The sequence below is a fragment of the Sarcophilus harrisii genome, chromosome 1 (genome assembly GCF_902635505.1).
Source record: "Sarcophilus harrisii chromosome 1, mSarHar1.11, whole genome shotgun sequence".
NCBI lineage: Eukaryota > Metazoa > Chordata > Mammalia > Dasyuromorphia > Dasyuridae > Sarcophilus > Sarcophilus harrisii.
The window spans coordinates 455,230,951-455,247,880 of NC_045426.1; the positions used below are offsets into that span (position 1 = coordinate 455,230,951).

The 16,930-nt window shown below is 34.2% G+C and overlaps 1 protein-coding gene across 9 annotated transcripts in view; it reads left to right on the forward strand.

Annotated features, from left to right (window-relative positions):
* ARMC1 (armadillo repeat containing 1) overlaps positions 1–16,930 on the forward strand; it is an 89,727-nt gene that overhangs the window by 18,616 nt on the left and 54,181 nt on the right. For 7 of the 9 annotated variants that reach the window (XM_031946347.1, XM_031946346.1, XM_031946350.1 and 4 more), the window contains one exon: positions 14,657–14,748. In XM_031946347.1, coding sequence (XP_031802207.1) covers positions 14,657–14,748 — 92 coding nt within the window. Of the gene's footprint in view, positions 1–282; positions 334–11,472; positions 11,544–14,656; positions 14,749–16,930 lie in introns of those variants that run through there. The other 2 variants (XM_031946351.1, XM_031946352.1) reach the window with 2 other exon arrangements.

Sequence of the window (16,930 nt, forward strand, 5' to 3'; positions counted from 1 at the left end):
GGGTATATTCTACTGTTAACTCCCTGAAATTTAAATTTTATTGATACCTTTTGTTTTTTTAAGACACAGATACTTCCTGGAATCTTCCCCTTTTCTATGCTTCCTTGTTTCAAAGAAAAGGATGAATAAAAAGGCATCTGTAGTCCTCTCTGCCATTCTTTTTTAAGAAAAAAGGAAGTATATTACATCGTTTATCGTTTGGAACTACTACTAATAATTGCCTATTTTGAGTTCAAATGGCTTTTAGTGTTTTTTCATTTATATTTTTCTCTTTCTACAGTTCTTCCAACACTTTCTCTCTTTTGTCATCTTTTCCAATCTGATGGCTATGAGGTAAAATGTGAGAGTTGTTTTAGTTTGTATTTCCTTTATTAGTAATTTTGAGAATTTTTTGATATGATTGTTTATGGTTTATATGTTTTGAAAACTTGTGTTCAGATTCTTTGACCACTCAACAGGTGGTAGTTTCTTAAGGGATAGTTACAATATTGAATCTGAAATCATATCAATGAACTGTGTGTGTGTGTGTGTGTGTGTGTGTGTGTGTGTGTGTGTGTTTTCAATGAAAATCCATTGGTCTGTCTTGTGTCGAATGGATCTTCTCCTCATGCATGATTTTATAATGTCATGCATGGTCATTTGGTTTACTGTTAATGTAGAATTCTATATGTTTCACATATTTGATTATACAATATAAAAAATACATGCTACTATCACCATTTGACAAGTTTGTTTTTTAAAGTCTGGGAAGCTTTTTAAACTCAGGGGAGAGATACAAGTTTTCCAAAATTCTTATTTTTGCTTGAAAAGTCAAATTTTATCATTGGCATTAAAGATTGTTGGTTGTTTTCCTGGAAGTAATAGGATCACTTCAGTCATTTTCAAGAGCATATCTGCCAGATACTCATGTCTACGGTAACAATAGTTTATCAGTTGTTCTTGCAGGGCGGGGAGGGGGAGTCCATGGAAATCATAGAATTATTTTTCCCAGAAATGGCTATTCCTCAGTCTTCAGCTTTATGCATACCACACATTTCATTACACAGGATATTTAAAAGATATAATTTGGATTTAGATTTGCTAAAATTAAACTTTTATTGCTTCATCTAGAACTTCTTAAACTGGGTTGCAACCCATCATGGTTATATAATTGAATGTGGTGGTCACCAAAAATGTAGTTACAAAATGAACCAATTCTGAATGCAGCAGAAATTAATTCAAAATCAAACATAATGAATTCAAGATCTTTCTGGAAGCGCTTGCCTGTATTGTGTTGGTAGACTTCACTGTAGCCTTGATTCTGAAACCACAGCATGAATGAACACTTTGTACTGTGTATGCTTGAATGCTCCAGAAACACCTCAGTTCAGATTCAAGATGGGATTGTGTAAAAATTTCTTGGATGGAAAGAAGTTTTGAGTAGAAAAAAATTTAAGAAGCCCTGATCTAGGACATGCTTAAGTGAAATTGGCATTTGTTTTTACTATGAATAGAGAATACACTGGCTACTAATTAGGTTAGTGCCACCATCTTCAATCATGCTAAAAGTTGCCAGCAGATTTAGCTACCATTGCTTTAGTAAGGGTTCTCTACACCAGTGAAGTCATAGTCTATCCACCTTCCCCACCAATAAATAAATATATGTATTAAACCAACTTAAAAACCACACTAAAAAAATTCTCTAAGTGCTAAAATCTACTTTGTTGAGTTTTATGATTTTATATGTAATATTGGTTTTGCACTGTATTACCATGCAGAAGTGGCCTAGAAAGCACATTGTAAGCAATGATAGGATTGTCTTTGTGGCACTTTGATTTTACTCTGTTTGAACTAGTTTACTTTTTTTCGTTAATTATTTTTCTCATTTATAGCATAGACACTAATATTTGACAAATTATTCTTCTGTTTTTGTCATAAGTCGGAAGGCAATAAAATCAGTCTCCTTTTAAGCTATTCAGGTTGGTAATTTGAAACACCTTTGTTGAAATGAGGCTCTATGGCTGGGTTATAAAATACAGTTTTTTGAAAGTGGTATATTGTGGTTTAGAGAAACCATACCTATTGGTTGAAACTTCTGCCCTTTTTATATAATGGATTCTTATAAATAAAATAAAATACTTTGAAGTTTTATGCATTTTTGATATCAACATCTTATTAAACATTGATTAAGGAGAATTTATTAAGTACTTAAAATTATTCCAGCCCTGTTGCTAAGCACTGAAAATAAATAGGTAAAAGCAGCCCCTGCTTTCGTGGAGCTCTCAATTTAATGGGGGAAGTAACATGTCAGTAATGTACACACAAGGCATATACAGGATAAATTGGAGATAATCTCAGATGATCAGATGACATAGTGGATTTGGAAGGCCATTGTTGTAAAAGCTAAAATTTTAGTTGCTATCTGAAGTAAATTAGGGAAGCCAGGAGGCAGAGAAAGGAAGGGAAAGGATTCCAGAGAAAGAGAAGTATATCCTTTAGCAAAATAAAATTTTTAAAAGTATCTAAAATACTATTTTTTAAAAAATAAAACATTAATCTGCTGTTTAATTTTTCTGCTGTTTGTTTTGTTTCTTCTCTTCCTGTTGACTTCTCCCTTTAGGAAGAGTAAAGTCGTTTTTGAAAAAACCTTGAAACTAAAATAAGAATTTGGCATCTCTTTGGGTTTTAATTTACCGTCTCTTTATATGTCATCACTATTGAAGACTGTGTGTGTAAAGTTTGTTGTGTGTGTGTAAAATAAGATGTACTCCCATTAGAACTGAGAAGCACTGGATTTTCAGGGTTGTTAAAAAAAAAAAAAAAAAGAAAAAACCTAATAAAAAACGAAATAAGTATATTATATATATGGGATAAGTAATTAGCCTAGAAATTTTTTGTTCTACTGTGTTATAATATAAATATGAAAATAATCCCTTGAAGTGTGCTTACTTAAGGTTTTCAAGCTTTGATAAAAGTGAGACAAATTATGAAGTCCTCCTAGTGGAATCATATTGCCCTTGACCTTGGTGTGTTTAAAAAAAAGTAACAGCAGACCAAGATACTAAAATTAGCATGTAATATCATAGTTTTTTATAAGAAGATACGGGTTTGGTCAAGTTTTTGAAATGATTGATACTTTAATCTTAATAGCAAGGTCATATAAAGTTAAATGCTCTTTGCAGCAGAATAGAAACTATTTCATAATTCTAAACTTGCCTAAATGCTACTTTCAATAAATATTTGTGAATGCCTTCTTTTTAACAGTTCCCCCTCCTTGTCAACATTTAATATTGACATTTTTCAAAGTCCTATGAAAAAGCTAAAAGAGGAGACTCCACTTTATTAGGCAAGTATTAGATTATAAAGTTCTTCGGGTCAGGAACTGTATTTCATATCTTCTGCTTAGCACAATGCATTATACATATAGATGCTAATAAATGTTAAATAAAATATCAATGGACAGAGAAGTTTTTATTTAAAACACTGAAAATGACATTTCACATCAACAAATAAATATTTGTCCACTATTTCTAAGGTACAGTGCTAGGTTTAAGGAACATAAAGAGGAATATCACAGGTCCTGCTCTTTCATTAACAGTTCAAGAAATTGCAAATTTTCAGATTAACTGATATACTTAGAGTAAGTGCAAAGAGTAGGTTAGGGAAAATCGAGTAGGGAGAAATTTTTGCTCTGGTGGGGCATCAAGAAAGACTTCATGGAGAAATTGGCATTTGACTTTGGCCTTGTAGGAATGGAGAGACTTTGCTAGATGGTTGAAGTGATGTAGATTCTAACTTGAAGGAAGACCTAATTAGACTGGAATTGGAAAAACAATTGGGAAACTTAAAGTACTCTGTAGGTAACAAAAATTGAGTGGTGGCTGTAGGAGTGGGGGGGGAGGGGAGGAAGAGTCCCAAGTCCCAAGAAAGAAAATATGAACAATAGATTTGGATCTGTGGGGAAGGAAGAAATAGGAGTTAAAGCTAACTCCTTCAATATTTTGGGCTTTGGTGACTGGGAAGCTTGGGATGCCATTAATAAAAATAAAAAACTTTTCTGAGAAGGTGGAAGTAGGAAAGATGACTAATTTGGTATTACATATTTTGATTGTGATCTGCTGATAGTTTATCTAGGGTAGATATTGTAAATATAGGACGAGTTGGGATTCAGTATAGGGATTTGAGAGTTACCTATGAAGGATGATAATAGAAGTTATGAAAATGAAAGGAATGATCAAGGAAGAGAGTATAGAGAGAAAAGAAGAAAGAAAAGAAGAGCAAAGTTACACCAGCCTTGGAGAGTATTTTCGGAAAAGCAAGAGGACCATGAGGAGTCAGTAAGAGTTAGGAGAAACTGGAAAAATAGGAGAACCAAAAATGTATCTGATCTTAGAAGCAAAGAAGAAGACTGTATATTGACAATTTAAAAATTAAGTTAAACATTAACATCTTTTACTTTTTTGATCTCATAACTGTTCAGGTTGCCAAATTTGCATTTTTACTCAGACTTGCTAAGGTTTTTAAAATTCTCTTTTTTAATACTAGAATTTTGGAGTAATAGTTTTTGTTAATACGTTTTATGGAAGGCCATTATGTCATCTTATTGGCATTATATCTTTTCCTGACTCTTTCCAAAAATTCAGAAGAAAATTTTAATAGGAAAGATTAATGATGATAGTAGGCCTCAGATGTCAGCAGCTACTCAGAGAAAATGGAGTAGCTCTACCTAAGAGAGAGCTGTTTTACATTCTGCTTAAGGAGAGGATGTGTACAAAAATACCAGATCTGACTGGCAGCCAAACATTTTGCTTGAGTGGATTTTCACATATCAAAACAACTTGGAAAATCTTCGTATCAGAATAGTATATCTTGTTAATTTAATTTCATCCTGAATATGAGAGTGATTATACTTCTTTGTACTTGAATATTCTAATCTTTCAGTTTAGCTTTCTAGTATAAGTTAAGTTTTAATGTACAACACATATTTATATTTTTGGAAATGCTTTGATATTTGTTCTTCATAATTTTATGAATCCAAACGTAATGTTTCTTGATATTGCTAGATGCCAGATCATTTAAACCACATTTTTACCGGAACACAAATAGCCTTGTCTTTGAATAACTTGTAGAATTCCTGGGAGGAGAAAGGTATAGATAGGAAGGAGGAATTTTTCAAATATGGGTACAATTACCAAGAGAGAAATTCTGACATTGTAGCACACCTCAGCAAATGCCCAGTTTCAGTTTCATGTGATGTTTGCAAAGTAGAACTTTGTTACTAATTTTTATAAGTAATGTAGCACAGTGAAAAATACTTTTACTGTATGTGTTTTATGCAACTTTGCATTGCATTATTAAAAAACCCATATTTCTTCAATTAAGAAGTTGGAGCTCACCAATTGCTGAGTGAAAATCATATTGTTTCTTAATTTTATTTTCTGAATCTGAAACTGGATTTTTTAAAATTGATTTACTTCCCCAGTTTCCTGTGCTTTCATCCTAAACCACATCTTTACCCATTGCCTTTGACACTGTTTGACCTGGCACACAGAAGGAATCCCAGAGGCTGGCTGTTCCAACCTGACCCCTACAGCTAAGAGTGAGTTTTGTGACTCAAAGCCCTTTGAGAAATGAGAGATTAGGTTCCCCGTTAGGTTCCTCATTTGGCTTTGGCACCTTTTTCTTAAAACTAATCTAAATCATTCTTTCTACAGTGTCTATATATTGCTCCCAGTTTTCTCTAGAGCCAAGAATATCTCTAACCCAGTTTTCTTCATGAAAGTCCTGCAGATAAGTTACTGTTTATTTCTGCTAAACATACTCAGTTTCTTCAATGGATATTGATTCATATGGCGTTGAGTTCTTGAGCTAATTGGTTGCCCTTCTCTGGATGCTTTCCAGCATATCATTGTTTTTTTTTTTGAACTTCAGCAAACATTTATTAAATGCCTACTGTGTAGCAGATATTGTCAGGTGCTAACAATGCAAAGATGAAAATGAACAAAACAGTACTTAATGCTGCAGGAGTTTACATGCTATTGGAGAAAACAGCTTGTACATGAACATTAAAACTCAAAATATATATAAAGTAGTTTGTTGGCAGAGATCAGAAGAGGCTTCATGTTGGAGGTAATGCTTAAGTTGAGCTTGGAAGGAAGCCATGAATTCTATAAGTCCTTCTCAAAATGTTATCAAGAGCTAAACACAGAAATTGAAGTGGACATCTGAGCAGAAGACAGTTGGATGAGTATATATTAAATCTGGAAAGGCAGATTAGAGCTGCGTTGTAAAAGATTCAAATAGAAGAGTTTATATTTTGTCTTGGAGGCAGAAGGGAACATTGAGCAGTGGAATAACATGAACACATTTGTGCTTTAGTAATATCAATTCAATACTTGTGTGAAAGATGAATTGGAGAGGAAAACCTAGAGACTAAGAAACCAATTAGAAAACTATTCTAACAACCCATCAGATAGACAAGGGCTTGAACTGAGTTGGTTGCTATGTAAATGGAGAGAAGATTATGGATGCTAGATATGTTGTGAAGATGGAATCAACAGTAATTGACAGTTGATGGGTAAGCAGACTTAGGAAGATGGAGGAGTTAGGAACAACAAACTGAGTGGATGGTAATGCCCTCAACAGAACAGGGAGTTAATATGTGGGTAGGCCCAAGACAGAGTCTTTTGATTAAAAGAATTTTAAATTCTCTTCCCCTCTCTTCTCTTCCCTGTCATTGAGAAGGCAAACAGTTTACTATAGAGTATACATGTGTAGTCATGCAGAAGTTTTCTATTAGTCATATTTTAAAAGAAAATATATAGACTCATCCCTCCCCCAAAAAACTCCAAGAAAATAAAGATTTTTTAAAAAAGTATGCTATGTGTATATTTTCAGGCTCCATCAGTTCTTTTTCTGGAGATGGATAGCAATTTTTTTTTTTAATCACAAGTCCTGAGTTGTCTTGGATCATTTTATTGTTGAAAATAGTTTTCATTCACAGTTGATTATTGCTGTTACTGTATATAATCTTCTCCTAGTTCTATTAATTTCACTTTGATGAATCAGTTCATGTAAGTGTTTTTGTGAAAGCATCTTGCTCATCGATTTCTAATAGCACAATAGTATTCCATCACAATAGAATTAGTGTAACACAACTTGTTTGGCTATTCCCTCAATTTCCAATTCTTTCTCACCAGAAAAGACCTGCTGTAAATATATATATATGTTTATTTTGTTTTTTAATCTCTTGGGATGTAGATCTAGTAGTAGTATTTTTGAGTCAGAGTTTACAAAAACCCTTTGGGTGTAGTTCCAAATTGTTCTACATAATGATTGAGTCAATTCATATTTCCACCAACAGGGCACTAATGTCTCATTTTTCCCACATCTCCTTTAATAGTTGTCATTTTCCTTTTTTGTCCAGTTTGTCAACCTTATAGGTATGAGGGAAGTATCTCAATATTGTTTTAATTTGCATTTCTTCAATAGGGATTTAAAACATTTTTCTTCATATGGCTATAGATAGCATCTGAAAATTAATGTCTTTTGATCATTTATCGTTTTTGGGAATAACTCTTATTTTTATAAATTTGACTAGTTTGTATATTTGAGACATGAGGCCTTTACCAGAGAAACTTACTTCAAAATTTTTTCCTACTTATGATTACCAGCTATATTTCCCTCTCTTCTTTCTATTTTCTTTCTTTTCACCTTATCCTTCAGAAATGTTTTGTTTCTGACTGTTCTCATCCAAGCTGTCATCCTTTTTATCACCTTATTCCCCTTCTCTTATCCCCTTTTGTATCTCCTTTTCCATTTGACCAATTCCATTGAAGGAGTTTTTTCCTTCAGTGAATTTTTGTGCCTCTTTTTCCATTTGACCTACTCTACTTCTTAAGGAGTTGTTCTTATTAGATTTTTGTAATTTTGCCATTTGGCTAGTGTATTTTTTTTTTTTAGGAATTATTTTAACTACTATTTTTGTGCCTCCTTTACCATGTTGTTGACTCATTTTTTCGTGATTTTAAAAATTTTTTTGCATTACTCTAATTTTGCTTCCTAATTTTTCCTTTATTTCTCTTGCTTCATTTTCAAAATATTTTTTGAGTTCTGTGTCCTGAAACCAATTTATATTTTTCTTGAATGTTTTGAATATAGGAGTTTTTACTTTGTTTTAGTCTTCTGAAGTTGTGTTTTGATCTTCCTTGTTACCATGATAAATTTTTATGGTCAGAATATTTTCTGGCATTTGCTCATTTTTCCAGTTTACTTTTTGACTTTTAACTTTTTGCTAAAACGGGGCTTTGCTTCCAGGTAGGGGTACATTGTCTCAAGCTTCAGGGGTTTTGTGCAGCTTTTTTCAAAAATACATCTAGAAACATGTTAGTTTTCAGTACTTCCAAGGTGATATGATGTAAGGACAGGTATGTTTACTACTGTCCTGGCCTGTGAGTTACCACAAAACACTCTTTTTTGCCCTGGAACTATGTTGAGGGTCCCTTCTCTACTGCAGCCACAAGACATAACACAGAATCCTGTTTTTTTGACCAGTTATTTAAACCTCTTGCTGTCTATGGTCTTAGATTCTGAAATTAGCTGCCTCTGGTGATTGTCACTCCAAAGGTGTGCTCCAGATTTGCTCGGACCTGGTCTATGTTTCACTTTCACCCTGATACAACAGGCGTTTCTTGCTGACCTTTTAACTTGTTTTTGGCTTGAAAATCCTTCACCCCTTCTTTTTGTGGATTTCACTGTTTCAGAATTGGTTTTAGGTGTTCTTAAAGGGTTTAGGGAGAACTCAGACAAGTTCCTGTCTTTTTTCCACATCTTGGCTCCACCCTAGGTCAGTCTTGGGCTATACTCATATAAGGTGAGTAAGCCAAGAATAATGATTGAACAATGGAGACTAAAAAGGATTGCTCATTCTTGTCAGAGAACCTGTAGAGAATAAGATCATGAAAAACCAGATAGAACAGAGTGTTTCAGTGAAGCAGCAGAGGTAGTTAGAAGTGTTAAATGCTGCAGAAAGGTCAGGAAAGATAAAATATGGACCAAAATACAAGTATTAAAAACTAAAAATTCTATTTAAAATTTATGAGAAAGTAATGATAACTTTGAGAGAATTTATCATTATGTATAGTAAAATTAGATTTAATTCTTTATGGTACATGTTTTATCTTAGCATTTGTTTACAGTGTTCAATTTATTCAATTTGTATTACTGTGTACTTGGTTGGTTGTTTCATAACTGTTCTGAAGTCATTTTACTTGAAAAAAAATTTTTTTATTCTAAAAGGGAAAGAGACTGTATTCATTGTAATCCTTCTACTCAGCCCCAGCAGCTGGTACAAATCTTTAAATAGAGCAAGTGCATAAGAAGTGTTTGTTAATTAAGTTGAATTTCCTATCCTAGGGTACCTTCAACTGTAGAACTCCTAACTTGTAAGATTAGTGAGATTGTTTAATTGTCTTGAGACAATCAGAATTTTCTGTTTTTAGCTGTACCACTGGCAAATATTAGATAACACAACTTTTGCTGTACTTATCTATCTGTCTTGCCCCAGGCTCTGTTGAATTTCAGGCTTGCCATCCCCAACTTGCCCTTTAGACATCTTGAATTCGATTCAATATACATATAAAATGCATTGTGTCCAAAAAGGAACTCATCTTTCCCTCTTAATCCTGTGGACACCACCCCTCCCCCAACCTTGCCTGTTACACTAGAGATCAACAACATTTCTCCAGGTCTCAACCTAGGAAAAATCCTTAACCCCTCACTATCTTATACCCCACCATAGTTAGCCCGTTGCCAAGGCAATAACTGCGCTGTACATAAATCAGTTTGTTTGCAGGCTTGTTCCATCATTTTCCCTCCAAAGCTCGTGGGGGAAGAAAAATCCCATTAATTTTAGTCAATTAAACATAAGAGAAGTAATGAGTTTATAATTTTTTTAACATTTGAAATAATGCAAAATTGTTTTGTATTAAAATTATGTTGTCCAAAAAAAAAAAAAAAGACAAGAAAAATTAAGTGAAAAAAATTATGCCTCCTTTTGCACTTACAGTTCATCAGTTCTTCCATTTGGAGGTGGACAGGTAGCATTTTGCATCGGAGTTTTTCAAAATTGTCTTAGTTGTCTTAAACAGAATAGTTAAAAGTATTTCACAATTATTATTATTACAGTATTATTGTTATTTTGTACAGTGATCTCCTGATTCTGCTGATTTGATTCTGAGCCAGTTCATGTAATTTCCCCCAGGTTTTTCTGAAAACATCCCTGATGATCATTTTTTATAGTACAATAGCTTTCTATCATGGTCATATACTGCAGCTTGTTTAGCCAACTTTCCTTCTTTACTCCATCCTCTGGGTCTTTGGTTTTCATTGAGATAAATGGTGAATTTTATCTGTCTTTACTCTCTAGGTTTAATAGCTTTGGGGCAATTTTCATTTTTGATTTCTTAAAATAGAACGTCTAGAATTTTTCTTTTCAAATCATACCTTTTATGTAGTAGAAAATTTTTTTGATCTTATTTCCTGAATCATTTGTTTTTGGTGTCTTTATCTTAAAAAAAAAAAAAAAATTATTTTTTCCAATCAGCAAAGATCTGCCTTTTCTCCCTCTCCATCCTCTCCCCATATTCCCTGTAAATTTGAGAATGAAAGGAAAACAAAATCTCTATTACAAACACATGTGGTTAGTCATTACACTGATCAGAGTTACTAATTCTTTAAAAGTTGGTTTTACTTTATTGTCTTTGCATAAATTGTTTTTCTGATTTTGTTAATTGTGCAACAGTTCATACAACTCTTCCTAGATTTCTCTGAAACCATCTCCTTTGTTATTTTTTGTATTTTATCCCATTTATGTGCCATGACTTGTTCAGCTATTCTCTACTGATGGATATCCTTTCAGATTCTCATTCTTTCCTTTCATTTTCATTGTTTTTTTTTTTTTTTTTTATAGCATAATAGTATTCTGTCCTATCTATGTGCCATAACCTATTGAATGAATGAAGTGTGTTTCTGTACCCAATTCTGTGTATGTGCACCTCACATGCACATTCCTTCTTTTGGTTGTTTCAATTGAGAATGAGATTTAATTGTTGGCTCCTTCCCCACACTCTCCTCCTTGTTTATATAAATTTCTACTTATGCACCCCTTTTATGTGAAGTAATTTTCCCTAACATTCTTTCTGATCCCTTCCCCCCTTACCTACATACACCCTCAGTATATTCTTCTCTCTTTTCATTCGTTCTTTAAAAGGTTGTCAAGATACAACAGAACCACTTCCAAATCTAGTCTAATTAGATTCTCTCTGTGACCCCTGATGATGAGGGTTCAGGGAGAATGTCATTTACCCATATTTGAATATAATTAGTTTTTCTTTGTTTTGTCCTTTTATCTTTATTCATATTCCCCTTTTTGTGTTTAGTCACTCTTGTATTTGAACTTCAGAATTTCTCCACAACTCTGGTCTTTTTTTTCAGGAATGCTTGGAAGCCCTCTGTTTCATTAAGGGTATATTTTCTCCCCATAGCATTATACTCAATTTCGCTGGGTAAGTCTTGACTTATAAGCCTTTTTAGAATATGATATTCCAAGTTCTCTATCCTTTAAAATAGTAACTACTGAATTGCGTGTGTGGATGTGAGAGAGAGAGGGAGAGAGAAGAAAGGAGGAGAAGGGTTGGGGAGAGGGAAGAAAGGAGGAAGGGAAGGAGAGACAGAGATTGAGATTGACTATAATTGTTTGGTATTGAATTCTTTTTTTTTTTTTTTTTTTTTTTTTTTTTTTTTTTTTGTGGGCTGCTTGTAGTATTTTTTCTTTGGAATGGAAGCTCTGGATTTTGGCTGCAATGTTGCTGAGAGTTTTTGTTTTGGGATTTATTTCAGGAGATAACTGATGGATTCTTTATATTTATACTTTACCTTCTGGTTCTAAGAGATTTGGGTGGCTTTCTTTTTAAGAGTTCTTTAAATAGGATGTCTAAGGTCTTTTTTTGTTATTATAGCTTTCAGAAAGTACAGTGATTCTTACATTTTTCTCCCAAATCTCTTTTCCAGGTCACTTATTTTTGGTATGAAATAACGTTCTCCCTCCCCCTTCTCCTGATTTCTGCCCCCCTACCCCCCCTGGCATTTTTTTTTTTTTTAAATAATTCTTGTTGCCTCATGGAGACTTTAGTTTCTATTCTGTCCATTGTAATTTTCAGGGAGTTTGTTGTTTGGGCCAAAGTGTTAATACCCCTTCCAATTCCTTCTTCCATAACTATTTCCTTTCCAAAGTTTTCCTCACTCTCATTTCCTTTATAAAAACAGTAAAAAAAAAAAAAAAAAAAAAAATTTTTTTTTTTTTTTTTTAGACTCTTGCTTCATGTTTTTAAAGAATTCTATTTGAATTTGTGCCCAAGCTATGCATTTCTCTGAGGAATTACTTGTAGAGGCTTTGGCGTAATTCTCTTCTATTTGTGTCTTGAGGGTCTCTGCCATCACAATAGCTTGTTATTGAGATTTTTTTTTTGTTTGCCAATTCTTCCAACCTCCTTCCTGATTTTGGACTTGTTATTAGGACTGGGCTCTGCCAATACTTTTAGAGGAATTAGAATTAATTTTTTTTTTTAAACCCCACACTTGAGCTTAAATGATTTGCCCATGGTCTGCCCAGCTAGCAAATGTTAAGTGTCTGAGGTCTCATTTGAACTTGGATTTTCCTGATTCCAGAACAGGTGCTCTATCTATTGCACCATCTAGCTACCTCTGTCACCCTTTATTTATTTTTATTTTTATTTTTTTAAATAACTTTTTATTGCCAGAACCCATGCCAAGGTAATTTTTTACAACATTATCCCTTGCACTCACTTCTCTTCCAATTTTTCCCCTCCCTCCACCCCCTTCCCCAGATGATAAGCAGTCCTATACATGTTAAAGAGGTTACAGTATATTTTAGATACAATATATTTGTGCAGAACCGAACAGTTCTCTTGTTGCTCGGGGATAATTGGATTCAGAAGGTAGAAATAACCCAGGAGGAAAAATAAAAATGCAAGCAGTTTACATTCATTTCCTAGTATGTAGCTGCTTCTCTCCATCCTTGATCAATTGAAACTGAGTTAGATCTTCTCTTTGTGGAAGAAATCCACTTCCATTAGAATACATCCTCATACAGTATCGTTGTTGAGGTATATAATGATCTCCTGGTTCTGCTCATTTGACAGCAGCATGTTAAGTCTTGCCAATCCTCTCTGTATTCATCCTGCTGGTCATTTCTTACAGAACAATATTCCATAACATTCATGTGTGTGTAACCACAATTTACTCAATCATTCTCCAATTGATGGGCATCCATTTATTTTCCAGCTTCTAGCCACTATAAACAGGGCTGCCACAAACATTTTGGCACATACAGGTCCCTTTCCCTTCTTTAGTATCTCTTTGGGGTATAAGCCCAGTAGAAACACTGCTGGATCAAAGGGTATGCCCAGTTTGATAACTTTTTGTCTGCCACCCTTTTAGATGGAAGGCCTGGGTTGGTTTGGGTACTTTTTGGGGATAGTGAGTTCTCAAGGATCTCAAAGACAGACTGGGGATCTGGAAGCCTATGGTGTTCCTAAGGTAGTCTGATCCAGGGCAAAGTCTGTGAGTGCTGTACCCTGGTCTGAACTCTGCACATTCCTATGCTGGGTTTGGTCTAAGTAACAGTAGACTGTGTTAAGCTCAGACATCATTAGTTAGAAGTGATATCCATTAGTTCAGACAGAGAACTGCAGATTCCCATTAGATCTGATTATTTCTCTGCAAGGTTTCACGCTGGAATGGAGACTAACGAAGTCTATTGCTGTTGCTTGCTTCTGAATTTGCTCTTTAACTATAGTCTGAGACTTTTGGAATAGGGTAATTTGATAACTGGGCCACTTAATCAGTCCACTCTGGATCTATGACTAGTTACTGTGTTTTGGGCAGCAAAGTTGCTGATCAATACTTTTTCCTATCATGGTGCTCCAGAACGGTCTGGAAAAGTCCTGTTATGGATTTGGGACTTCTTTAATCCTCTAGTTCACGGTCTCTCCTTTGGCACTAAAGTGCTACTCTGTCAGCAATGTTCAACAAACCTCTGTCTCCCTATGTTGAGCTGGGCAGGAAAAATGACTACTCATAACTTTTTTCTTGGATTTTCTTACCAGTATTTTGTGTAGTATATTTTCTGTTTGGTGCAGTTTGGAGATGGGGTTCAGCTCACATTATTGTTTTGCCTTGCTTCTCCATCTTGGCTCCCTATTTTTGTTATTTTATATTTTTTCAATCTTTTAGATATCAAGGCTTAGCATATATACCACATTTTAGAGGTGTTCCACATTTATTAGTATTCTTTTCCTCTTCAAATCCTTGAATTTACTAATTTGTTGAGATGTTGAACCTTCACGCCCCAGTTAAATATAAACTTCTTGAGGATAGTAATGGATTTATTAAAAAAAATTTTTTAAAAAATCTTTTCACCTAGAAATATTAGAACGGTTGCCAATAAATACTTTTCAATCAAAGTGGCTTAACCATTCTGTTTATTGAGCATAGTATTAACGTTAATAGATAGGTCCTAAATAAGGAAGAGAACCTTTTGCAGTGAATTAATTAATTTGGATAATCTAGAAATAAGAATTAATTGTTTCTGTTTCAGGCGCTACGCTACTTGGCAGAATGCCGGGCTAACAGAGAAAAGATGAAAGGAGAACTGGGTATGATGTTGAGCTTGCAAAATGTAATACAAAAGTAAGTAGACAATGTTTTGTTTTGCAAAAGTAGAAAAATAAATAGATTGGCTAAACTTTTATATATAGTTCATGTAAAGTCTTAGTTGAATTCTTGATATTGAATAGGTATTTGCAGGAAGGTCCTCATTGATGCTTAATTATTTGTAGAAGATACATTATCATTTCAAATTATTTAAAATTTTTAATTGACTCCAAAAAGTGAGAGAAGGGCCTAATAGTTTTTTTCATTTCTACTATAAATTGCAAAAACAACCCCTTCCCCCCCGTATTGTCTCTAAAATGACTGAAGTAAGCAGAATAATAACTGATTTTATGTACAATTTTATTTAATATGGATGTAGTATGAGTTCTAGCAGTGACTTTGAACCTTTTTGAGTTTTAAGATTGTTTTAAACAAAAACGTTACTGTTGGCATCCACCAATAAAGAAAACACATCGTGACAAAAAGCTTTTATGAATTCTGTAATGCTTTTAACTTTGTATCTCATTCATCACAATTATCTATATATGTTTCAAAAATAATGCCTACATGAGAGACATTATTTACTCTACAGTTATGGCTTACTATATTGAATTATCTTGTATATTTTGTTGGGAACTAAAGAAAATTCAGAATAACAGTTTTTGGTGTATATATTGTGGTTTCCAAGATTCCATGCATCCACAAATTAGGAACCACTTGTTCCTTATTATATTGAATCAGAAGGTGATGGAACAGACTCATTGGGAATTTATGGGTTTCAAAAAGTCTTCTTTGAGGAATTTGATAAGCTTCTATTTTTGAGGAGATAAAAGGAGATTTAAGGCCATGTGCTTGATTGTTCAGACTTTTGCTCTTGAGCTGCTCATGGCCATATGGACTCTGGAGCCAGATTCAAGCAAGGAAGATTTTGCTTGAAAACAAGCTCTGACTTGAGTGAACTTATTTGGATTGTAGACTTTACCTTGGAGGAATAGAGGCACCCCATTCTTTTTAAATAAATCCTATCACTTAAGGCAAGGAGAAGTCATTGTCCCAGAAATACTTGTTCAGGCCCTCCCTAGTGCAGCTCTTTCTTGCCTTTCACTGTCACATCTCTGCACCACTCTTCTACCTGCTCTGAGGCAGGGCAGCCTTTTACCATCCCTAAGAGATTCCAGAGACTCTCTCAGACCACAGTATTTCAAGGCCCTTATATGCTGTTGCTTTGTATTTCCTGAAGGGCTTCTTAGATTCCTATTCCTAATCCTCCTCTTTTTCCTATCTCCTGTGCCATAAGCCTCCCAGGCTCTAAGAGGACATTCAGCTATGACTTTTAGGGAAAAACCTGAATTCTCTTGATCATTTTTGTCTCATTTCTTAATGGAAAATGACCTTTATATGGTAATTGATAAAATATGGATAATTAGCTGGGAGTTGTTAGCCCAGATCGTAGCAATATAATAGAAAAATACCTATCTGTCCTCACTGAATTCATTTCACTAGGTCTAGATGAGCTACATCCTTGGATCCTGAAAGAGTTGGCCAACGTCTTTACTGAGCCAATGATATTTTAGAGATCTTGGAAAAAAGAGAGGTATCTTTTTGGTGAGGGATTAATGTCCTTATTTTTTAAAAATGGAGGAAGTCAAAAATTTGCAAACTTAGAAGCTATTTAGATTGACTGAGTCCTAGAAAGGAAGCAGGGATTACAGAGTACCAGGCTTAAAGAAGTGAAGAAGTCATGCCAGGCCAATCTCATTAACCATTTTTACAGGATTACTAAATTGGAAAATGAAAGAAATGCTGGGGATTCAGTTTATATAGATTTTAGCAAAGCTTTGATAAACTTTCTCATACTGCTCCTGGTGAGAATGTGGACATACTTGGTTTGGATGAAAATACAATAAGTTGGATTCAGAAATGATTTTGATCAGCCAGATTCAAAGAGGTAGTTAAAGTTTCAATGTCATCATAACAGGAGATCTCCAGCTAGAGTGTTCCCAGAATGTTTGTTGACCCTGTGTCAACTACTGTTATCAGTGGTTCAAACAAAAGCATAAATATCATATTGATAAAATTTGCAAGTTAAATCAGAGCTGGGAGGACAACTATAATAGTGGGTGACGAATCAGTATCCAAAACAGATTTTGGCAGGTTTGAGTATTAGAGCAAATCTAAGATGATGAAATTCTATTGTTTACAGCTTTTCACTTGGGTA